The sequence below is a fragment of the Haliotis rufescens genome, unplaced genomic scaffold (genome assembly GCF_023055435.1).
Source record: "Haliotis rufescens isolate VD_foot unplaced genomic scaffold, xgHalRufe1.0.p SCAF_11, whole genome shotgun sequence".
Taxonomy (NCBI): Eukaryota; Metazoa; Mollusca; class Gastropoda; order Lepetellida; family Haliotidae; genus Haliotis; species Haliotis rufescens.
Genome location: NW_025963791.1, coordinates 2,986,098 through 3,012,327, shown reverse-complemented (window position 1 = coordinate 3,012,327; position 26,230 = coordinate 2,986,098). Strand labels below are relative to the sequence as shown.

At 37.5% G+C, this 26,230-nt stretch overlaps 1 protein-coding gene across 4 annotated transcripts in view; it reads left to right on the top strand.

The window, feature by feature from the left end:
• The window catches only part of LOC124144541 (AP-1 complex-associated regulatory protein-like), a 28,731-nt gene extending 16,190 nt beyond the window's left edge, over positions 1-12,541 (top strand). For 2 of the 4 annotated variants that reach the window (XM_046513991.2, XM_046513990.2), the window contains 5 exons: positions 11-107; positions 4,218-4,387; positions 6,228-6,310; positions 9,892-9,984; positions 10,109-12,541. In XM_046513991.2, the coding sequence (XP_046369947.2) occupies positions 11-107; positions 4,218-4,387; positions 6,228-6,310; positions 9,892-9,984; positions 10,109-10,272 (607 nt within the window). In that variant the 3' untranslated portion in view covers positions 10,273-12,541. The remainder of the gene's footprint in view (positions 1-10; positions 108-4,217; positions 4,388-6,227; positions 6,311-9,891; positions 9,985-10,108) is intronic. The other 2 variants (XM_046513993.2, XM_046513992.2) reach the window with 1 other exon arrangement.
• The last annotated feature ends 13,689 nt before the right edge of the window (positions 12,542-26,230 follow it).

Here is a 26,230-nt window from a genome sequence, read left to right as displayed (position 1 = left end):
TTTTGTTCAGCCCGTTGACTGAACGTGAACGATTGCTGTTGTCCCACCACCAGTATGATGCAATTGTGCATGAACAAAAACAAGTTGATGCTGAAATTGATGCTAAGGTAATTGTCTTTTATGTTGAGTATTTTCGCATGTGCTCAGCTTTTTAACAAATGCTGCCCACGCTTTGTCAGATTTGTATCGTACTTGTGATAGTGTTTTTATTTAGCTCCTTTTGTCGTGCTGTGATGAAATGCTGTCAGGTGTTGTGATAAATGTAGCTGTTTATCTCGGTCCCTGTGGGGATTCTGGGACAGGATAGTTCCCTAGTACCCATGCCTGTCGTAATAGCCGACTAAATTGTGGATCCGTTGGTCACAATGTCTGACCAATTTGTGTGTCAATCTGTCAACCACTTGTTTATCTGGTCCAGATTTGATGATTTACAGGCTGCAATATATAGATGTAATATTGTAAACAACTTTCAGTCACTCATTCACTCACTCATTCACTCACTCTTGATTATGTTGTCCCGGGATGATCGAGTAGCCTGGTGGTTAAAGCGATTGCTCGTCACACTGAAGACCTGGGTTTGATTCCAGACATAGATACAGTGTGTGAAGCCCATTGCTGATGTCCCCCGCCATGATATTGCTGGAATATTGCTGAAAGCGGCGTAAAATCATCCTCACTCACTCATGTTGATCCCAGTCATTTTTAGAAATCCTTTTTTTTATTATATCTCTTGTGTGAACACTCAGATAATTGTCAGAAAACAAGGTTTAACCTAGATATTGATAAAGCCTATACATTTCTCATTAAAATCAGATATTTTACCCAAATATTATACCTCTCTGCATGAAAATTTAACAACCTCTCTATTGGAAGTTGCTTCAGAGGCCATTAATAATAATCACAAGGCGCAATCCCCAGTTTAGTTTAAATTGTTTTTGGCCTGTGAACATGGTAAAACAGTATGAGGTTCTAGGGTATGGGGGATGGGGGATGGTCTCTATGGGGGAATGTGGGTGACACAGAGAAAGAGAAAGAAAAAGTTATAAATTTGATCACGATTTAGGGGAGCGGTGATTGATTGTAGGGACGGGGTGTATGCCCTGAAGAAATGTAACATGTATGAGGGGAAGATGTTACATAAAATGAGGGTCAGCAAAATATACAAACTGATATATATACCCTAAAATAGTATTCTTTCTCCTTCTCTCACACACACACCCTTTCTCTCTCCTCCCCCACAAAAAACCCTATAAATGACAACCGGTAGTCGCTTGGTACATGTAGTAATCTTAGGTAATAAAACATTATTATGACTTGAAGTTAAGCAGATAAAGAGGTAAGGGATGAATAATATGTTGTCAGCAGGCGGATATAAGCTGTAACTGTACATTGTTATACATTTGATCAGTTGACAATGATTGATCATGTGAGGACAAAACTGACTCATAACTGTTATTTAATTAGAATTAGATATGTCTTACTCGGGCAAATACCGGCTCTAACTGTATGTGTTTGAGATGAGCATCAACTGTGCTGTTTGATAAAATCAAAGTTTACTTCAGCCACCATAGACATGGGAAAGTGATGGACATTGCTAAATATCAATTCTTTCAATGAAAAGTATTTTATTTCATACAGAGATGATCTATAAGAACAGAATTATAGTGTTGAAATGATAATTGTAACCAAAAAGAGCAGTTCATAATTTCATAATTTCAAAATGAAATATCTGTAGGCTATTTGATCAGTAGGGCTGGGACGAGTCCAAATTTAATACCCGGGTGCCCGAGCCGCTATTACCCGACCCTACCTGTGTCCCCACTGCGGTCTCAAGAGATTTTGATGGGTACAAAATGTCCGATTGGGAATAGTTTGGCTCTAGCCCTGGCAAAATGTATTTAGATACACATATAAAACGATATGGTCATGCATACACTGAAGTTGACTGAAGTTTTATCTTTATTCAAACCTATAAACGTTAGAAGGAATAGGCGCCTAGTTCAAAAGAAATGCCAACATTAAGGACATGTAGTGTAACCATAGAGTTCTAGATAATTTTTGTCACTAAACAATATATCACGTGACACACCATGGGTCCAGGTAGTCCTGTGCATACCCTGGTCCTCAGTACCCACACAACCCGAATACCCAAGCCACCCGTCCCAGCCCTATTGATCAGGTTGATTAATAATCTACTATGGTATTCAATTTATCTACATACGGTAGTCCCATCAATTTATGGTCATTAATACGAAAGCTAACAAAATATACCTGTTATTCTTTTGAATGATGATTGATTAGAAGTATTGTATACAATGGATATTGGCCACAGCAAACCCCTTAAACAGAGATCAAAGTCCTTGACAAATTAGTACTAGTACATTTAACTGTCCTCAAACATCCTGATCTTTAAACTGTTTCCACAGGTACATGTTCCACATCATCGACCATAAAAAGTATTGAGCTGCACAGATTTATAAACATATTTTACCTACCTATACTAATTGGTTTCCAAAGAATCTGCTTCTGTCATAAATATTTTTAAAAAAAAATTCTCCTGAAAATCAAATGGTTATTCCTTAAGTTGTTGGCATGGGATGTTACCTAATTGATAAGTCACTGGTTTGCCTGGTCCAGACTTGATATTTACAGGCTGCATATAGCTGGAATATTTCTGAGTGAGGCATCAAACAACAAACAATCTGTAACATAAGGTTATAAGTAAAAAGGTGTTTGCAGTGGCCAGTGACTCAATAAGGGATAGAAAAAGTCAAGAAGTTTGTAGTGTCCGAGACCATCCAGACAGATAAAAATATATTTACATTAATTTTTCTTTTATTGTTTTCTGGCTCGGGATGGTCTAATATGTAAAAAGGAAAAAAGTGTCTGCCTGATAAAATATGCTAATGTAAGAACGCCTATGTTCAAGTAGCTTGACAATGATGCTGGAGACATGTTCAGGCTAGTAATCTGGTACACTGGCACTGACTGAAATAACAGAATGTTGATTTTGTCCTCTTATTCTAATCTAATGAAAAGCTGCAAACACAGTTTAATTATACTGTATGATAAAAAAAGAAAATGTGCATTAAAAAGTCAAACTAAATATGATAGGTTGAACCTTGTACTATTTCTGTTACATCACTGTTGCTTCAACACTGGTGTTTCTCTCATTTACTTGATCTAAGGTTGATAATCACCCAAAAAAACTTGAATTCAAATGTCAAAAATCTCATGTGATAACACATACGTATCATTTACGTAATTTGACTTTGGAAGATAGTTGATTGTGACATGAATGGAAAGTGATGGTTAAATGTTTTAGAACTAATCACCTTTTAATCACAACCATCCTCCTCATTTCTTTCTTGTTAAATGTGAAAAACTATTAAAATGTAAATCGGTAACCATGGTTATGTCAGCCTCGTCAGCAGCCTATGCCATCATGTTTGGTGTTCCAATGAATAAGTTGGTCATTTATTCATAATACACTAAATGAAGAGAATTCTATTTGATTGATATAGCCATTTTTTCCGGAGCGTTTCCCTCAAAAGCCATGAAATTAATTAAATTTGAATTTGATCGGTGTAAAGAAAGATTACAAAATTATTCTAGTTTGGCGTTCATGATGTGTTCAATGAATATTTTTCACGGAATGTTTAACTCAATATCAGATGTCTGTTGCAAATTTAAGATATTTGTCAAATCTTTTTGAAAAGGCTAGGAGCAAATAAATAAATCACAATTTAACTCTCTCCTCTGCTCTTCTTAAATGTTTTTGTTCAGTCAACAAAGTCATATATAATTTAAACTGCAATTGGTCTCTGTAGCACACTTAGTTGTAACCATGGTAACTGAATTTGTAAATTTGTAAGCAAGATACAATTAGGAAAAATCAAATTAGTTCCAAACAAAACTCCAAATTTCTTCATATTGTACAAAATACCTGATCTGCATTCAACATGTTCAACATAATGATTGCTATAAGAAGAAAATTCAAATTTAAATTGGCATATTTTGAAAAAGAATCCACAAGTTCTTTCTGTTTTTTGTGTGTGGGATATCAAACACAATTCTCTTTAACAACTGTAATTTATTTGTATATGAAGTTTCACAAAAAAGTAGAATTTATTGATGACATAAGCATGTACATTACATTGTCACCTGTGGTCACACGGTGCTCTCACTTGTCTGTCTGTGTGTCCTTCCTGCTCTAGCTGGCACAACAGGAAGAAGAAATAGAAAGGGAGGAGGAAGCATATTATGAAGCCAAGCGCGAGGCAGCTCGCATTACCAAACTTCAGCGGGCCAAGGAGGCCGCTGCCAAAAAGAATGCCACCACCAATGGTCCACGGTCCTGGCTGGGAGATGAAGACGACTGGGAAGTGTGAGTCTTGTTACTGAATTTTGTATTTTCAGATCCTCTTCATTTTTAATGTTGGATGTTATTTTAATTTTTCTGTGCAGAGTTGCATCCCTTAAGTGTGCCAAGATCTGCTATTCATTGGTGTGAAACCCAATCCACACCGTGCCTCTTGTTGGTTCCCCATTGTAAAGGTCAATAATCTCTTTCATTTTGACCCTGACCCTCCATCTGACATTAAGAATGTTGGTTGGTAGAATTGTAATGACTGCAACTCAAACTTTCATGTATGGAAGTATTCTACAACATCATTCACAGATATGAAGCAGTGATGGTGAGAATTGTAGACTAAACGACAAATCTTGAAAAGACATGGCACTATATATGGAACAAATCTGGCATAGGTTCCCTTTATGTGTCATTTTGTGTATAGCTTACAGTAAAACCCATTGGGAGTAAACAGGGTTTTACCTTGACTAAGGATCCCCAATAAGTTATTGATGGGTCCTTGCAGGAAATATGAGGGTCCTGTAAAGTAAAAAAGTAGTCTATGTATGTTTTGATAATTACTTGAGAGCCTGGAATGAATCAATGACGATGTGGACAGTGACATATCAGACACCAATAACTGCTCTTGATAAGCTGTGGCTACCATGAATATTATTTTTTTCTGTGTCCTATCTCAACATATGTGCGTAACATAAATTCCTTGAGTAAACCTGTATCATACTTTAATCTGTGTCATCACTGCATTGTAACCTCGTTGAAGGTCGTCAATTTTACTGCATATCAGAAATTGAGGGAAATGTGTTATGCTTATATTTTTATAGATTAGTGAAATAAACAGAACACTAACATATATACTCTATATATATACTAAATATATTTTATGTTGTCTTAGATAAACACTTTATTCATATGTGGTTTAATATTTTAAGAAGTTAATCACTATTTATTATCCTTTTATCATGTGTTTTAGCTAAACAGTTAATGTGGTGAATGATTTCCTATATGTTTATATATATATATTAAAGAGAGAATATTAAACAAGTGAACCTGGTGTGACAAAATATAGTCCCTTCTATTTTCATTTGAACTGTCTGTTAGATCATCTTAGAAAACGGTAAATATAGTACAGACCAATGACAGACCATTGGACAACCTCAAGCTGACATGCCATTGTATGACTGATCAGAGTGGTGTAAACATCTTTTTCCTGAGGCAAGGGAGTTAACATGGCTAACTGACTAATAAAGTCTAGTTTCCACCCTTGCCGAACTAGGCTTGAATTATGAAGTTATTTTTTGGCTGCATAGTCCAATCAAAATGGTGTAACAAAATCGACATCTGTTTCGTAAACTGCTGTGCAGGTTTCGGTTGATTGCAGGATTTGCAAAGCATGTGTATTGACAACTTGGCATCAACAGATATTTTTCCAAATCTTTACGTGTTTTCAATCAAGGTGCTCACATGATTTGATTTACTTCTTGAAGTAGGACCCGGTTTATTACAATATTGATCTTGAATATCGATCAGATCATCTTCTATGAGAGGTGGTTTCTGATTGGTCAGTAGGAGGGACATAGAAGGGATAACTGGTAATAGCAACTGGTGGAGCTACAATCGAGTCCAGATATTCCAGCCTCCCTTCCTTTCCTCCCTCCCTCCCTCTCTCACTGACTGACTGACTGACTGACTGACTGACTGACTGACTCACTCATGTTCAGAACATGAATCTTATTTGAAATCCCTAGCTTCTCAAAATCCTGTTATGTTATTTCTTGGAAGCAAGGTTGCTAAAAGATACATAACACCAGCTCTCATGCACTCAATATGTGGAGATGTATTTTGCTTTTATTTCCAGTGCTGGTGGTGAGGATGATTTTGAGATCTTCTTAGCAAGTGTGAAAGCACGCTCCCTCGCCGCTCGTGCACAGCTGAGGCAAGGTATGTGCTGTGAAGTTAATGCATCTCCAAGCTGGAATGAGATGCTCTGTATCCTGTTCTGTTTTGTGATGACTGTTTATCCTGAGTGGAATCTGGACATTCTTGTCATATCAATCTCATTAAAATGAGATCGTTTATTCTCTGACCTTTCTGCGTGAAGATCTGAGGACATCTCCATATAAGCTTGTGTAAGGTGAACTCTGAGCAAACTTTGACTGCCCAGTCTAAACGATAGATGTGTTGGTTCTGAATGTACTGGCTTTAGATTTGGGCGATGGGAAATACACACAAAGCACAATTATGCCTTCAATGGTACTCCCTTCAGGGTGTAGATGCCATGGAGGTCAGAAATGACAGGATGTATAAAATATCTACGACATACTGGCGCTGACTTCGTTATGTATTATGTACGTAGGAGAAAGGTCTTTCAAGTTTGTTTCCGAAATACAGAAGTCAGATATGCTGGTCTGAATACTTTGCTCACTTATTCCGAAAATGTAGGAGCTTTAACACCGATTTGCTGATCAGAAAGTTCATCCGATGCAACCTCTACAGGAGGTGGCCTCCTATCTTCATGTCGTGGAGTATCGGATCAGAATGAAAGATCGGATGTTAATAAGGTTGTTGTATGACAGTCAGACCATCCTTGATTATCTAACGTATTATATCCACATGGGAACTTGGGTTGGAAAGGTTCAAAGCAACCTGTGCTGGTTGTAAGAGGTGTGTAAATGGATTGGGACCATTAGGTGATCAGGCTGTGTGATAGGTCATCATACACCGATAGCGTGGAACTAATATCAGTCATTGGTTTGTCTGGTCCAAACATGATTATTTTCAGACCACTCTCATACATGAACATACAGACAAATATGTCTTTTGATCAAGTGCTTGTCTTGCCAGAAAGAGCAAGTCATTTGTAATTAGTTTTATATTAAATGTGGCGTTTTTGTTCAAAGCAATATGTCAGAACATTCTGACTATTATCATGTTATATGAATGGTAGTTGTATTGTAAATATCATATGTTAGGAATAAGAGTTAGATATCATATGTTAGGAATAAAAATTATATATCATATATGTTACGAATAAGAATTAAATGTCATATGTTAGGAATAAGAATTAAATATCACAAGTTAGGAATAAAAATTATATATCATATATGTTAGGAATAAGAATTATATATCATAAGCTAGGAATAAACATTATATATCATATATGTTAGCAATAGAAATTATATATCATACATATTAGGAATAAGAATTATATATCATATGTTAGGAATAAGAATTAAATATCACATATGTAGGAATAAGAACTATATATCATATGTTAGGAATAAGAATTAAAAATCATATGTTAGGAACAAGAATTAAATATCATGGTAGGAATAAGAATTATATATCATATATGTTAGAAGTAAGAATTATATATCATGTTAGGAATCAGAATTATATAACATGTTAGGAACAAGAATTGAATATCATATATGTAGGAATAAGAATTATATATCATATGTTAGGAATAAGAATTATATATCATTTATGTAAGAATAAGAATTATATATCATGTTAGGAAAACAAATTATATATCATATATGTTAGAAGTAAGAATTATATATCATATGTTAGGAATAAGAATTAAATATCACATATGTAGGAATAAGAACTATATATCATATGTTAGGAATAAGAATTAAAAATCATATGTTAGGAACAAGAATTAAATATCATGGTAGGAATAAGAATTATATATCATATATGTTAGAAGTAAGAATTATATATCATGTTAGGAATCAGAATTATATAACATGTTAGGAACAAGAATTGAATATCATATATGTAGGAATAAGAATTATATATCATATGTTAGGAATAAGAATTATATATCATTTATGTAAGAATAAGAATTATATATCATGTTAGGAAAACAAATTATATATCATATATGTTAGAAATAAAAATTATATATCATGTTCGGAATAAGAATTATATATCATATGTAAGGAACAAGAATTAAATATCATATATGTAGGAATAAGAATTATATATCATATGTTAGGAATAAGTATTATATATCATATGTTAGGAATAATAATTATCTATCGTGTGGTAGGAATATGAATTAAATATCATATGGAGGAATAAGAATTATATATCATATGTTAGGAACAAGAATTAAATATCATATGTAGGAATAAGAATGATATATCATACGTCAGAAATAAGAATTAAATATCATATATTTAGGAATAAGAATTATATATCATATGTTAGGAATAAAAATTATATATCATGTTAGGAATACGAATTAAATATCATATGGAGGAATAAGAATTATATATCATATATCAGGAATAAGAATTATATATCATATGTTAGGAATAAGAATTATATATCATATGTTAGGAATAAGAATTATGTTATAATTATGCAATCCTTTGGTCACACCGATTTTGTATTCCTAATATATCCAAAAATAATTGAAGGTTGTAATCTCCGTAATGTCTTTTTTAAAATAATCAATATTTAAGATGTAATCATTCTTAATGAAGCAGGTTTAAAAACCGCATATTAATTGTTTGAGCGAACTTGCCCGATTTATCATATACTGCATCATGACTTGTCATGTTTGTCTACCGAATCATCCACATTTCATAAAAACCTTATCTAACCATAATGGGAATGTTAGTCAAAAGTGTGTTGATCAAGAAGACATTGCAAAAATGGAACAAAAAGGTAGTTTCTGCCAGGTGACCTTATTTGCATATTTATCAGACTTTGATATCTAGTTTTATCAGATTGGTTTATTGCATTGATAACACAGTCCATTATGTGATAAATCCTGTGATGATGGTGGTGAGTCTGGAAGTTTATGTGATGTGATGATGAGATCATGGTGCTGGCTGATATGATGATGTGATGATGAGATCATGCTGGTGGCTGATATGATGATGTGATGTGATGATGAGATCATGGTGCTGGCTGATATGATGATATGATGTGATGTGATGATGAGATCATGGTGCTGGCTGATATGATGATGCGATGTGATGTGATGATGAGATCATGGTGCTGGCTGATATGATGATGCGATGTGATGGGATGATGAGATTATGGTGCTGGCTGATATGATGATGCGATGTGATGTGATGATGAGATCATGGTGCTGGCTGATATGATGATGTGATGTGATGATGAGATCATGGTGCTGGCTGATATGATGATGTGATGTGATGATGAGATCATGGTGCTGGCTGCTTGATGATGTGATGTGATGATGAGATCATGGTGCTGGCTGCTTGATGATGTGATGTGATGATGAGATCATGGTGCTGGCTGATATGATGATGCGATGTGATGTGATGATGAGATCATGGTGCTGGCTGATATGATGATGTGATGTGATGTGATGATGAGATCATGGTGCTGGCTGATATGATGATGTGATGTGATGTGATGATGAGATCATGGTGCTGGCTGATATGATGATGTGATGTGATGTGATGATGAGATCATGGTGTGGCTGCTGTTATGATGATTGCAATGATGCTGATCTGATGATGGTGTTTGGCTCGCAGGTTCTGGTGATGGTCAGAGTTCGTCCAGTAGTACTGCCCATCGGGACAAAACTGAAGGGTCATCTCTTGACCTTGAGTGGGAACATGAAGCAGGTAGGTAGACAATGATGGCAGTTGTTGGAAGCTCAAACAAATTAAAGACATCACTCACACATAGTGAAATACATCCTTTAATTGATTATATTGTGCAAGGATAAACCTACTTTTTCTTTTGCAGGTGTTGTTCCTCAGTTACGACAGAGGTCCTCCACAGAAGAAAACCTGGTAGGCCTTACAAAGGACAGCCCCATGAACTCAAACGACCTTGAGTGGGACAATGACTTTGTAAGTGCAGAAGAATTAGAAAAAGAACAATTGATATCACATTCCAATGTGCGGTGATAGTGGTGTTGCTAGACATTCTGCAAGAGAATTGAAACCATGCATTTAGAGACATACCATTAACAAGGACCCCAGTCAAAGGTCAAGTCAAGCTGTCAAAAGTAGGTCAGTGACCTTGACCTGCATTCAAGATATGACTTTGACCTATATATCTCAGATACGGAGGATGTGATTTCAAGCTGACTTTTACATGTAAATATTCAGCAGCACAAGGAACAGAAGAAACATTCCAGTATGGATATAGGACAACATGTGGACCATGTAAAATAATCAATGTTGTGATGTGGCAAGGAGAACAACACTCTCATCGCCTTCTATGTGCCTGGCCTTGTGAACACGTGTGTACAAGCTGATGGATGACATATGACGATTCACTGGTTGGATACGTGCATATCATGTAATGATAGCTGTGTGTATATGTGGAACATTCTGGGATGAACGTGAATACTGAGCCATGTTGTACAAATGCTGTCTGTTTGATGTAGGTAGTGCTTGATGCCAGGCGACCAACCGTGTATTCACTTGGGAGCATCTGCTGAGTCTGAGGATGAATGCTGGGATTATTATTATTATTATTAATTATCAATATTATAATTATTGTTCTGTTAAAGTGTCATTGATATGTAGTGCACTGCTTCCATGAAAGATGAAGGGATCATGTTCTTAGTGTGGTCTTAATGGGGATAGATTTAAGATTGATTTAGTATTCTAGGGGGCCTGGAATGTTGTTTCCTGTCCTTGCTTCAAGACATGTTTTTATTTCCTCTAAATATATATAGGCAGAGCCAAGCAGCCTTTGTAGACCCTTCCACCCATGTGAGGACATCCAGTGGCCAGATCTTGAAATGAAGCACTGTATGTGAAAGGGGAACATGTAGGGTGTGGATCTGTCAGTGGGTAGGATGCTGTTTGATGTACTAGTATTTGACTGAGTGGGGCTGGGCTGTTGTAAACCTAGAGAAGAATGTATGGAACATTCCTTCCAACTTACATTTACCTGAGGGAAGGACGTTAACTGACTGTAAAAGTCCAGTTTCCACCCTTGCCGAACTAACCTGGATATTTGTGGCTCGATTGTAACACCACCAGTGGCTATTATGAGTTATGTCCCTTTTATGTCCCTCCTACAGGCCAATCAGATTCCACCTCTCATATCTCTTGCATTTGCTTCAAACAAAATGGCGGCACCAAGTCAAGACAATCTGATCAATAAGCGCGATCTTTATTGTAATAACACAGGTCTTACCATGCAAAATGGATTAGATCACTTGAACACCTTGACTAAAAACATGAAAAAATTTGAAACATATCTGTCAACGCAGAGTTGACAGTACACATGCTTTGGAAATCCCCCAATCAACCAAAATCTGCACTGAAGTTTACGAACCAGATATCAATTACAGTACACGATTTTGGTTGGACTATGCATAGACTTGTTCGTCAAGTCAAAATGTAACTCCATAATTCCAGCCTAGTTCGGCAAGGGTGGAAACTGGACTTTTATAGTCAGTTAAACCCCTTGCCTAGGGAAGATGACCAGTTAATGATATATCATAGAAAGTTCTTAATTATTGCATTTCGTAGAAACTAACCATGAGTGATATTAGGTGTTCTTCATATCGCCCAGATGTCTTTTCAAAATATTGCATTCGATGTCAATGAAAGTTAAATTGAAAAAAAGAATCTCAATTTTTAAACAGCTTAAAAAATGTAATACACTACACCACTTTTGATAAGGATAATAAGGAGGGGTGATGTCCCTATCACCAGTTGAGTGGTATAATGGTGGGCAACTGATGTGTGTTGATTTTACAAGAAACAGATGTGGAGTTAATGATGGGTTAAGGGTAGAAAGCAGCATTGATCTCATCTTTCATGGCCAACTTCCAAGTAGCTCTACTCCTCTGTGACAAGAAGCAATAGCAAATTTATTGTTATCGTTGTTGACATCTATTATCATGATTATGAGACCATGGTCTTATTGCCTTTGTTACATGTTTTTATATCTTTTAGAAGTTCTGATAATATGTTGCTTTTTTGAAGACAAGACCACTGTAGATCTCCGTGGTTCTGTTGTTCCTGGTAAGTCAGTGGAGCAAGTATTATATTCATCAGGAGTCTAGTTCTGTAATCATTTCACATGCTCTGGTCAAGATAAAAGGACTGCACCCAAAATAACATTTAACATGTTTAATGCCAAATTTTGCTTTCCTTCCACAGAGCAAAATGATAATTAGTCCAATTATTTCGCCATGCAAACAGGGATACAGCTTTTTGAAAAAGGAGGGATGGATTTTGTGATTTGTCAATTTATAATTAGTTAGTAATTCAGTTATTTTGTTGAAAATATTTCACCAAATGAGTTGTAGGTTTTCCAATAGAATTTCAGGATTTAGATGGCTGGTTATTCCTGTCTGCCATGTTGAATGGGTTGACCATGTTGACCATAGTCTTGTAGACCTTTTCACAATATTTGCAGAGAACAGTGGAAACATGGCAGTGTAGGCATGGTAACCAGAGCAATGAAAATATTGTTACACGGAATGTATATAGCATTACAGTGTATTACAGACAAATATTGTATTTATCAACATTTCTGGTCTGTGTGATTAGTTTGCTTGTGTATGAATGAAACCTGTTGCGCCAAGCTGAAGGTATTTCTGGCGGGGAGATTGGGTGATGGGAGAGAATGTTGAGGATTTTTGTGATGAAAATGAAACTTCATGAATTGTTAAAGCATAGTTACATGATTAAATAACATAATTGGTTCTGATTGGATTTTTAAATGAAATAAACAAGAAAAAAACACTTTGGAAAAAAATATTTATTGCCTTGTGATGGAGATTATTAGTGAATAATTGATATCTCTAAAATAATCTTAAATATGGTTGGTAAGAACATTGTGTGAGTTGAATAAATGGCAAAAGAAATCATCTGCTCATCTGTTCATAATCAAATGTGATTGAATAAGAATGGCAGACAATACCCTATGTAGTATCCATCCAATCCACTAAATGGATCTTCCTGGTCTGATGAGCTTTAGGGCCAGAAATAAAATAGTGGTTCAAGTAACCATGGTAACATACCCTTGACCAAAGCAGTAGGTATAATGATTGTTTTATTTCCAGTTTGGTGGTGTTTTATCGTCCTCATACATGTGTGTACAATATCTGAACATCACACAAAGTCCTAATTCACCTACTTCTGCCATTCTAACAGGATTCCTGAAACAACTGTTTTTTTGTGCCAAGTTTTGTTTTACATTTTACAAAGCAAAATGTAACTTGAGAATGGTGGTCTTGTTTTGTTTGTAATGCAAGTACTGCAAGTATATAAGGTCATAGCCAAGGCGAGAGACTGGCACTGAGACAGGGATATATGTGCCATCGGAATCTGAATTATTCAACTCAACTGGAAGGGATTAGGGATCTATCTCGACCCGCTCAGAGGCTTATATTCGGCTCTAAGACTGAAGCAAATGTAGAATTTCTCAAATTAGAATTAATTATTTCCCAATTCATGCTTTGTTGAGGTGAATATAGAGGAAGAGGCTATCATGTTTAGTTAAACATTCTTGCATTGAATCGAATGTTTAAATTCAATGTTAAATTATCTGTTAATTTAGGAAAACAAGAACTGTAAAAAAAATCCCTATTTTTAAAAAAACAATTTTTCCCAGTTTGCCTTCAAACATGTCCAAGAGCACTTAGTTTAGAATCAAGATAAATCCCTGGTTACACTGAGATGTTGGAACCCTTTCTGAGACCTGTCTGTGTGTTCGATTTTTTTTACTTTGTCCACGAACATTCGTCAAAATGTCACTACCCAATTACGCCACTAAGTTTAATAAATTTTTGTTTTACTAACTATTCCACGCACTTGGGGCCTTGATGGTTGTCAAGGTCAAATCTAGTGAACCTCAACAAAGAAAGTACTGCAGAGTTTCCTGGCATTCAACCTCACTCAACCCCCATCCCAGTCTCCACTTTTAAAAAAAAAATATCTCCCCCCCCCCCCCCCCCCCCCCAGCCATAAGACCACAACAAAAAACAAAATGTCTTTGTATTGAGTACCTGTGAAAGTCCTTTTCTGATTCTCAAGTTTAAATGGTTTGATTGCAAATACCTCTTAATAAATTTGAGTATAAGTAAATGCTCACTGCATACATTGTTATTATCCCAGTCTATGGATCAGTGTGCTCTCAAATTTCATTCTCAGCTCCCTTGGGAGTACACTATTAAAATAAACAGGTCATAGATCTCATATTGGTGTCTTTTGATTGAGAATGGGTTTTGGTTTATGTAATAGGTTTTCTTTTTAATATGGATCCGTGTTTCATGTTATTTAACATTTATGCAAATGATTTTTAGATTTGTTATTTGGGAAGTGTTCAAGTTGCAAAAATGGCTTTCTGCTGAGAATATTATCTTTCTTATTGTGACAATGAAGAGTTTTGATCTTACTCATTGAATGAAAAAAAAACAACCCACATTAATAGACCATGTTAGACCAGTTTCTTTAGTTTGTGCTCTATGAATAAGTCATCTTGAAAATATATTTCATGAATGCACGAGCAAGTCATTCCTTGTGTTTGGAAGAGTGTTGAAAATATGTAGCTTTTCTGACGTAAAGTTTATAAACATGATAAAGAAAATCAAAACATCTATTTTCCCAAAAACCTATTACTTGAATGCAAAAATTAATTGCTTTGGGTTGCTACACTAAAGGTTAAAGTGTCAGTGTATGTATTAAAAAATATGATAGTTTTTGCATAATAAGGAATCATGCTTGTGACCTTTTAAACAAAATGTAGATATTGCAACTTGATGTTCAAACTAGTTTTCTAATCCGAAAAGATCTGAAGATTGAGAAAAACAAATTTTAACTCTCTTTTTTTCTGATTGTGGTTTTTAGCTCCTGTTGTTCAAATCTGTACACAGTAAAATTTCTAATGTGTCACTGTTATGTGTTCTTGGCTGAGTTTAACAGAGAAGCCTTTGTGTCACAACAGTCATAACTCCCACACTTTAACATTGACTTCCGATCGTCATAGCTCTTAACTCTCTTGTCGGACAGTCCCTGCACAGTTTACCAATAGTCTATTAGAGGTTCTCCAATATCTGCAGGACACCCAGTAATTGCCAGACAGTTGTAAGTACTGGTCCAGTTGACTCAGATTAAAACAAACCTCTGGTTACAATTAGTGATCTGGTCTGTGCAGTCTGCCCCCTGCCTCCTTCCTGCCAACCTCACAGGCACAAATTAAGTTTGGCCACGACAAAACTCAGCACTTGTTAATGGGATTTTCTATAATGAACATGAACAAGATGATGATAAATTGTTGGAATGCAGAACCAAATAAGCAAGTTATTAATTTCTTCCTGACCATTGACCAGTGAATGAAATTACATTCAGATTACATACAATTTGATTATTGTAGGTATTGCGAGAAGGTGGTGTACACATATTGCCACATTAATGTATGTTTCTCCATACAATGTCTCCCTTGTTAAAATCTGGATAATTTTGAAAATGAAAAACCTTGCTAAACCCAACAAGAAGCAACATTTCTTGTAAAGGACGGAAGTCTTGAAAAGTTCATGTGAGGAAGCTCTCCAGTTTCCCTTTCTGTATGTGCATAAGCAGCAGATGTAATAAAAGGGGGATAGTATTTGGGGGTGCCTTAGTTGGGAATATTTAAAAATGAGCAGTTCCTTTTTGCCTTGAACTAGGATCATAGTTGAGGTGTTGTAATCATACATTCCAGACCCCTCTAACTTTAGAGAGTCCTTTGTCATTTATTGTTTGACAGTTTCAACAATTATATGTTTCTGTATTAATTGAAACAATAACAGTTTGATCAGGTTTTCAAAATCTAGCGACCACAGACACAACAAAAGTCTATTAATGTCTCTACTTCTATTGTATACTTCATCACATTTATACAAACTACTGTTCAAAACGGCTTTAAACCAAACTCACTCACCTTTATACAAAGATAAGCACTCCTTGAAATATTTTTCCAAATGGCCAAAGACACTTACATTTTGCTCTTCTCATTCATATGTTGATACTATGTATTTATTATATAAGTTCTACCCATGGGGAACATTGTATTCTCTCTTACATGAATACATGCTCATTGCATTCCTGGATACAGATTTATTGTTAGTCTAAAACCACAGGGCAGGGTAGGGTTTAATTATTGAAGATTTTGAGTCAATTACATCCATCTTGAAATTTCATTTCCATTTTCTTATATCACAAACCCACAGCAATCAGCATATCCTGGTAGCAAAGGGACTCATCCCTGTACAACCCTTGTCCATCCATGCACTAAGTGCAACTGCTGTGCAGAGTTGTGTCCCTTTATGACAAGGGCAAGGACGCACTGGTCAGTGGTTATAATCACAAGTTACCTGACTACAACCCATGGCACTATACCAGCGCTCATGGGTTTCATACAAGTGTTTGCAATAAAATAACTAAAATACTGTTCAATGCACAATGACATCAAACTCACTCACTCACCTATCTTATATTTGGGTTGTTAGTCGTGTTGGTATGTCTGTTAAGTATTACATAGTACTATATTTAAGATGAAGATGGTGATAGTGTTTCGAAAGTCTTGAATATTAATAGGATTATTGAATTTAACATATTTTATTAATATGGTAATCATGTTTATGCTTCTGGTAGATATGACATGTGTTCATGCCTTGAGACGTGACTATGAGGTTATTAAATTGATTTCTTCCTGAAAAGCAGACAAACAAGTGCCTGATGCATGTTTCTTCAATAATTCAACGCACAGTTTATCGATCTGTAATGACATACAAGGGATGTGGAAAACTGGCATCCTGGTATACTGTTCCCCCCAGAGATTCCTAGGAACATTTGTGTGTGGTGTTTTCAGTGGGTTTCAACAACAACTGTTATAGAGTCATGAGCCAGCATGGCCAGTGCAGGGTCACATGTCCCACAAAAAACATTGTCAGAAAACTACAAATCCTCTTAAATAGCATCACTATTGTATGTATATTGATATTCTAGAAGTGTCTGCTATTTTATTTTGTCATAGTAGTTTATAAAGTTAAAATCTTGTGGTCACAATGTGTGACCTGGCTGATTGTGTGTCATTGTGTCCCAGTGGGCATTTATTTTATGTTCATGCTTTCGCTCACTGGTTCGCCTTGCCAAGAAGGGATGGTTTGTTTACAGGTAGCTGTGATACAGCTGGAATATTGCTGACTGACGTGCAACAAATCATTCAAATGCTCACTTTAAGAGTAAACAAAATCAGGACTTTATGTCCACTGGTTAAACCACAGTTTTATATAACTGGCCCTGATTAATGTTTGCTAGCATTTGTCAGAGGACCAGCGATGGTCAAACCATGATTATCCATAAATCTTTAGTTTCCTTTCCAAGGTTAGGGCGCAATGAATATTTCTATAATGTCTTAGAGGGCAATGTTGGCATAATCGCATTGACGCCCAAACCTAGGACAACTACTTGTCTGAATGCAGCATCTGGTTCTGGCATCTGTCAACGGAAGGCCATGATTATCTAGACTACTTGAAGACTATTATGGGACAATCCAGTGCCATTCAGCAATATGAGGCATTGATGGCTAATCACTTCCATGCCAACGCTCTGTATACTTCGGGGCTTGTCACAGAAGCCTTTAAGGCCATTTGTTGAAGGGTACTAGTATTTAATGAAATTTAAATTTTGTTTAAAATTGGGACTTTGTTGTGTAAATGAATGTGTGTTTCATAGGTCTGTTTTTGTTTCTGTACTGTTGTTGGGCTTTGCGAGTATTGTGATCACATAAATATAACTATACATAAATGAGATAATATAACTGTGGGACGACCCCTACACCTATTGTACAGAAAGTGTCTGAAGTGAAGGGGCCAATTTGTGTATCATAATCCAGCCATAATATATGGTGAAATGTCATATTTTGTATTTTTCATTTGCAAATATTGAAACTATGCGATAAATATCCAATAAAGAAGTCGAAATATTGAACTGCATTGTTTGTATTGACTGAGAGGCTTGTATAGAAGCATTTCAAATTCAAGAGTACTGCATATTTTGGGGGATATTTTTTGTAGTGATGATGGAGCACACAATTTCATAAAAAATACCACCAAACATATTCATGATCTCTAACCTTTTTAGTTCAGTATATTACAAGAGAACATGTATTTGATTTGGGTTTTTTGTTTCGGTATTTACCGATGGTCCAACTTTATCATGGGGGCCTATGAATGGTACAGTTTTAGCCAGACAAACTAGTGGTTGATGCTATGAGCAAACTTCCAATCTGTCAGGGTACAATAACAGCAATCAATCTAGACACCTCGCCTGACCAACTGATCCTGTGAGGTTGCCTCTAATTAGAAGCAGTGGACTGCTGGGGGCCTTTTCTGACCTGGTCCACTTTTGGGGCCCTGAATTTGACATCTTGTGCCGAATGTATGTCTTCATGCTCCAGGGTACAGAGGCACAGGTGTGTCAGTGCCTGAGGTTCTGCAATTCGTGGAGCAGAGTTGTCTCCCTTATGCATGTCAGAAACCTGCATCATGGGTTCAAATCTCAGATTCGTCCTGATCATGTTTCTTGGTATGTCAGCAACATGCCACTGCTCGTTGGATTCAGTGGCAAATGTCTGAAGCCTGCATCACTTGGACTCTCCTCCCACATCAAACTGACAGGCCTTGTAACTGGTGTACTGTTCTGAGCAAAGCTGCCCTTTGTAGTTTGCAGTCTAGTCTTGTGAACCTATTCTTAGCTGATGTTCATATTGAGATTTCCCTTTTGTCTAATTTCAATATCGACATCAGACCATGTTATATATGGCGTACTTGGGTTTTAGTTTCCAATATAGAATAAATCAAATGAAATGAATAAAACATCTTGAAAATTCAAGATTAGCCATACTTTCTTGATGACTAATAAATCTATCTGATGTGTTGGTGTTCAAATAGACAATACCATTGAGCTGCTGACTATACAATGTCCTGAAGCATAGCAGCTATATGGGAAGAATTGGCTGGAACATTGCGCTTTCATCAGCTAACTTTTCCCCGAAGTTCACAAGGCTATGTCATTCTTCATTACTGATCCCGACAACTGATTGATCCAGGGTCAGGGGGTTCATGCGGTTCAACCACCATCCCTGCATTATATTCTTTTAAATTAAAAAAAAAGTAGGGGATAATGAAATATAGCGCATTTTAATTTAAAAGTATATAAAGGACCGTTTTATACGTACACCAATATTTCTTTTTAAATTTTGAAGTTTGCGTCCCGCGTACCACACTGCTGAGACCCGACAAACCTCCAAAAAGACCAATGAATCTGACACCAGAAGGGAGTTGGCAGCCTCTAGACTAACATATAGTCTTTGAAATGAACATATCGTACAGAAAAAAAACAGTTACTCAGTTATCTTAATAAAAATATAATAAAAAAGGGGCCCAGTGATTCTCTTCATTTCCTGATACTGCTGTAATTTAGACTTGCCAAACATTATAGACTTGCATGGGCTGTAGTTGATATATTTGTATCAGGGTCTGTAAGACAGACTAGGCAGCCTCGTGCAGTTTAACTTCAAAATAAATATTTGGAATGAGGTCATGTCTTTGTCTTGTATTTCTTTAATGTCATGTAAAATCAGTTCTTAGTTCTCGCTACCCTTAAACAAAGTTTGTTTAGCGGTACCGAGAACTAAGATCTGATTTTAATGAGATTAGTAATTCATAATCGTATAATTATCAATGAAATATGAATACAGCTTTAGTATGCCAGTCAGCAATGCAATCAATGCCTGGTAATAACGTTAATACATATTGATTATGTCCACCATGTTATGTCCTAATACCAAAACTGTTTTGTTGTGTAGTGTGTGTGTTAGTTTGGGTTAAGACATAAACTCTGTGTAACATCCAGAAGAACAAAAACAGACATTATTTTATATGACTAGGAACGCAATATTGAATGGGTTACGGCCATTTATGTTTCCCCCAGTAATGGAACGGGACACTTTAATATTGATCCTGTAGAAGGAAACAGCACTCACAATTGATGTCTTACATACGTCTGAGACAAATCCATGCTGAGTCGGCAAAATACAACAAAAACTACCGAATACAACATATACACATGGGCATTAATTAAGCACCACCCACTTTCTTATGTGCTACATTAAAAAAATGATTGGTGTGAATCATTGTTGGAAACACGACAAGAGAGCAGAAAAGTGATGAACAACGCCTGGCACTCCCATCACACAAATAATGAAGCTGTCAGTAAGCATTCGGTATCGATGTTTTGGCGTCATGCGAAGAAGTCTAAAACGTTCATTTCAACACCTCTGAAAAGCACCCAGCGCACACCACGAATCGGACTGTCACATAATGCAGTGAAACACGATTATTGTCAGCCCGGGAACCACCCCTGACTGCCCTCAGTATCTTGAGTATCTACCATCTCACGGATGACATTCGTGAGGCTTCTCCTCATGCTGATCAGCGTCTGATTCTCAAATTCGGGCCCCCTTCCTGGTGCAGCGTCTGGGTCAGTTCATTCAGGTCTGGAACTGGAAGGTCTCTAGCTCTCATTTGGCGGCAGTGCATTTATACAACATGCTGACAAGTTCCATTGTTTGTCATTAATTTTCGGAATTGGATTTTGAAACAGGTGGTGCCTATAATTAATGCTCATAAATATGTGTATAACCTGTTGGGGGAAAGATAATGTGTCTAGATTTCAAAAGTGACAGAACATAATTATATCTCAATTTATAAAACATGCAGCACTTATTTGACTACTATATCTCGTTGGCTACACGATTTTAAGGGATTTGCCTCAATAAATCAAGAGCTCGGCATTCAATCAACAGATTGGAGCCTGAAACTAAGGAATCGGATTGTCTTTAACGACCTGTTTCCACTGACAGAATGCTGCAACTGCATCTGATCACTGTGTATTAGCCACTGGTGGCTTTATGTCGTGTGCCCGGGGACCATAACACAACTGTTCGTTGAAGGAGGTGACTAAATGGATCGGCGGTCAGGCTGGCGTGGGACGTTGCGCATAATATCATTCACTGGTTTGTATGTTTCAGACATGATTATTTACAAGCTAACGTCATATAGCTGGGATATTACCGACTGCGGCGTTGTACAACAAACATACTATGCCGTGAAGACAATATATAACCTAAGCTATATCAAGATAACCTGCACGGGTGACCAGACCGACTCATCCTCCCGAGGCGCTATACAACAAACAAACAAACAAACAAACAAACAGATTATGTCGTGAAGACAATATATACCCAAAGCTATATCAGGATAACCTGCACCCGTTACCAGACCGACTCATACCCCGAGGCGCTATACAACATACAAACAAATTATGTCGTGAAGACAATATATAACCTAAGCTGTATCAAGATAACCTGCACCCGTTACTAGACCGACTCATCCTGCCGAGGTAAGGGAGTTAACTGACTGTAAAAGTCCAGTTCCACCCTTGCCGAACTAGGCTGGAACTTCTGGGCTCGACCGAAGCACCACCAGTTGATATTACGAGTTATGTCCCTGCTATGTCCCTCCTATTCACCAATCAGATTCCACCTCACAAAATGGTGTCGCCAAGTCAAGGCGGTTTGATTGATGATAAAACAAAAATCTATATTGTGATAAAACGGTTTTTGCTCCGCGAAGTGTAAGAAATTACGTGAACACCTTGATTAAAAACATGAAAAGATTGGAAAATATCTGTTGATGCGGAGTTGGCGGTATACATGCTTTGCAAATCCTGCAATCGACCGAAATCTGCAGAGCAGTTTACAAACCGGATGTCGATTTTGGTTGCGCGATTTTGATTTGACTGTGTATAGTCTCGTCAGTCCAGCCAACATAAAACTCCATACTCATTTCCAGCCTAGTTCGGCAAGGGTCATCGTCCTGAGGGTAGGGAGTTAACTGACTTTAAAAGTCCAGTTTCCAGTGGACTTTCCTAGTCATTTAACTCCCTTGTCTCGGGAAGATGGCAAGGGTGGAAGTGGACTTTTATCGTCCCTTGCCTCGGGAAGATGGACCGAACTGTTTTTGACTGATGTTTTGATAGATCTGATAGGGATGAACAGGCTGTCGTGTAATATATGAGTGTGTAAGTCGTTAGCTGGTACCCGACACGCTATTTCACAGGGAATCCTACACCAACCGATATACGGTTGGCAGGAAACTGACAACAACCAATCAACGCATCACACAACCAATCACTGCCAATTCGACCCACCACGACTAACTGAAGCACGAGGGTTAAGAGGTCTTCGAGAGAGGTCACTTTGGGCTTTCTTCCCACATGAGGCTGACAAATACAAAGCGGCGTTAAACCCAATTTACTCATTTACTCAACTTTATAATTAACCACCAAGTAGCAAATAAAGTGATGTGATAAACGTTAACAAAATCAGACCCAATCTCATTAAAATCAGATCTAAGTTCTCTCTGCCGATAAACAAAGCTTTGTTTAGCGATAGCGAGAACTAAGATCTGATTTTAATGAGATTGAATCAGACCATGAAAATATGTCAACATTTTCCTCATGATATTAATCTTGGATGAACATAAACTTGTCAGGTAACTATACTGTTAAAGGAAACTACATGCGTCCCAAAGTCCCAATGCGTGAAGTATTATTCACTCCCTAACTAGGTGACTTGACGGTAAACTTGTAACCTGCAGGCTCTATGATCAATCTCGTCTTCCATGGCCTCTCTCCATCGCCGACAGGCGGTAGCCTCCCAAGAAACCCGAGACGGTCGATTTATATTACTTTCGCAACTCCTCGCCTCAAGAACTAAACTTGATCGTATCAGATCCTACCTATGGTTACCAGGCAACCGTTCATTCTCTATACAATATTTTATCACATAACTTTCCCCGTTATTCGTTACATCCGAGCTATCGACAGGCATGTTCTGGTGATGAAATTCTGTTCAAGACAGACACACAGTAAGTGCTTTAAGCGTGGCGTGGGATCCAGGGTGAGAATATAGATTCCATCCTCGGTTATGCAGTGTGTTATGTCGCCATTCTATTGTGATACATTCGCCATTCGCCCCCACAGCTTCGCTTTGAGGTCAGATTCGATTACCCGTCAATTCAAATCAGAGACATTTGTGACAAGAGATACAAGTAATTATGAGGGTGTTAAGTGGTATTCCAATATGAAGCTTTATCTCACCTTACATTAAAGTGCTAGCTTCTGATTGGTTGAGGCGCGGACAGTTATTTTCCATGTTGCCCACTCATGTAGCCTGCTCACATACCCTGCTGAGAAATCAATCGGAACACACCGTAGGTAACTTGCTTATCTGGCATGAGTATTGTTGAATGAAATGAACCGATGCTTATTCGAATGCAGTGGGTAAAGGGAAGTAACCTTTCGTTTGCGTCGTTTGCCTGCTGTAAACATGGCTGAAAGAAGGCGTTTTCCTCGGTAAAACCTCGGACATCTATTCCGGGTCGATGAGATACGTTCATTGTCAACCGATCCCTGGTGACATATGGTGTATTGTACCCTGTGTACATCACATCATATGCATCTCGAGATCGGTTGACAACATATGATATAGCAGCGTATATATAGGTCCAAGTTATACCGTAACACAATGGAGTATACCATGCTGTGTCAGAAAATCCGAGTTCGTCGCTCATACTTTCAACAACTAGTTTCATTGACCCAGAAACGATATCCGTAAAAGGGCTATAACTTTGCTGGCCCGGTCTGAACAATTCACGACGTCGGCGTACGCTGTCACACAATCAGCTGGGTCACGCACCGTGAATACCCATCAGTCACTGATTAAAACGGCTGGGCCTTGTCTGAAAACTGGTTCCAGACCGTTATGAATAGTCCCTTTTAAACGCGTAAATCATGACAAGAATGGGACAGTAGGGGTCTATCCTTCCCCGAAATATCACGGGGTATACATTTCTGGACCGCGAATAGCCTGCAGCGTTAAACAATCCACTGTCTAGATAGATGGTGGCAAAGCTTATGACGTATACCTGATAACTTTATTGGAACATAGGAATAAAAAAACATTGAAATAAAACCTAAAAACTCAAAATCAGCAATCCTCGTATACGATGACATTCAGCCTCATCCAGGCTCTGTCGATCGTCTAGTGAAGCAGTACAACACAGCATCTCCGCATCAGGCATATGGACGTCTTATATGGTAACCGTAGCCTAGTAACCAACCATTCCTGAATCAAAGAAATATTGTCGATCGTATCTAAGATATACCAAGCTTCATTATTCGACGCCAAGCCATCTATATTCACACAGGACGCTTGTTTCAAGCGGCAGGAAATCTACATCTGTCTAGCTTTTGTTATCATTGTTCTTCTTCCATAAAATAAAGACGTTTAAATATCCCGAGGTTAAATCAACACGCTTGTTCTACTGCCTGGAATGACCTCAGTTCATGGCAGACGAGGGTTTCACGGGGCACTAGCGTTCTGCCGAAATCAATAGACTCGTAATTCGATAAAGTAATCCGGGAAATATCGTATCTACCCTGGTCAGGTTATTACTTTCCTATCGGCCGGACAATTAACAGGTTTCTTAGACCATCGTAGTCGAAAGTATATCAATTTTGTCCAAATATGTCGGTAATTATAGGTGAACCCTGAACAGATTGTACGACGCATGATGGTCGTTGTCGTAGTCGTCGCCAGACAACGATGGCTTTATGAGAATTTAGAATTAGAGGCCTATACGGAAAGTGGGCTGAATGGGAACCTGCACTTGACTTTCATGAGACTGTGGAGTAGGAGAAGTGGGAGACGACATTGCAGCTGATACATGTTGTCGAGGATGGCGGGGTTTAACGGATTTCAAGGCATCACCAGCGTCCGATTTATTACTTCATCCAATTTGTATTTTTATACGTGCAGGTTTATTATGAAACTAAAATAACTGATGAATGACAGTTGAAAAGTTTCCACTTAATGAAAATAATTGAATGTTGACAATCTAACCAACTCTGAAAATAACTAACTTGACAGTTCTGTTTATCTGAACTTCATTATTCACCTTAAGAATAGGGTCGGTTGAGTAAGTAGCCTAAATGTGAAGGCATTGGCACGTCATGCCGAATACCCTGGTTTGATTCCACACATGGTTATATTGTGAAACACGCCATGATGCCGACGGAATATTGCAAAACGCGCCTTAAACTTCTCACAATCACTCACAATAACACCAACTACTTTGGGTTCACCGAATTCAATTCGGTATACACGGTATATGAAATATATAAGTGGAAGCGACTATTTAAAAAAAGAAACTCACGAAAAGTGATGAGATTTCTTCATAAATTGACAGGCGAAAAAGACAGATACCAAACACAACATCGCATTTTCTGAACAATGTTATTCAAAACAAAATAATTTCATTTTAAGTGAGTGAGTATGGTTTTACGCCGCTTTTAGCAATATTCCAGCAATATCACAGCGGGGGACACCAGAAATGGGCTTCACACATTGTATTCATGTCGGGAATCGAACCCGGGTCGTCGGCGTGACGAGCTAACGCTTTAACCACTAGGCTATCCGATCGCCCCAATTTTATTTTGAAGGCACATCATGATGTTTTATGTGAACAGAATTTTCAAAGATAATTGTCACATGCACTTCACGGTTATGAAGGTAGCGTTAAGTGTTCAGAAGTCACCTTGAAAATCTGACACAGATCAGTCCCTAACGTGTAATCCCTCATTGGCACGTAAACCAGTTATATCTCGACGCCGAACAGGGAACGTCAGACGTCTGATGAGGGCTGCTTGAATCAAGCGCCATTCGTCAACAAGTGCCTGAGCAAGACCTTGTCATGTGAGTGAAGGAACTGGTAGTTCTCTGATC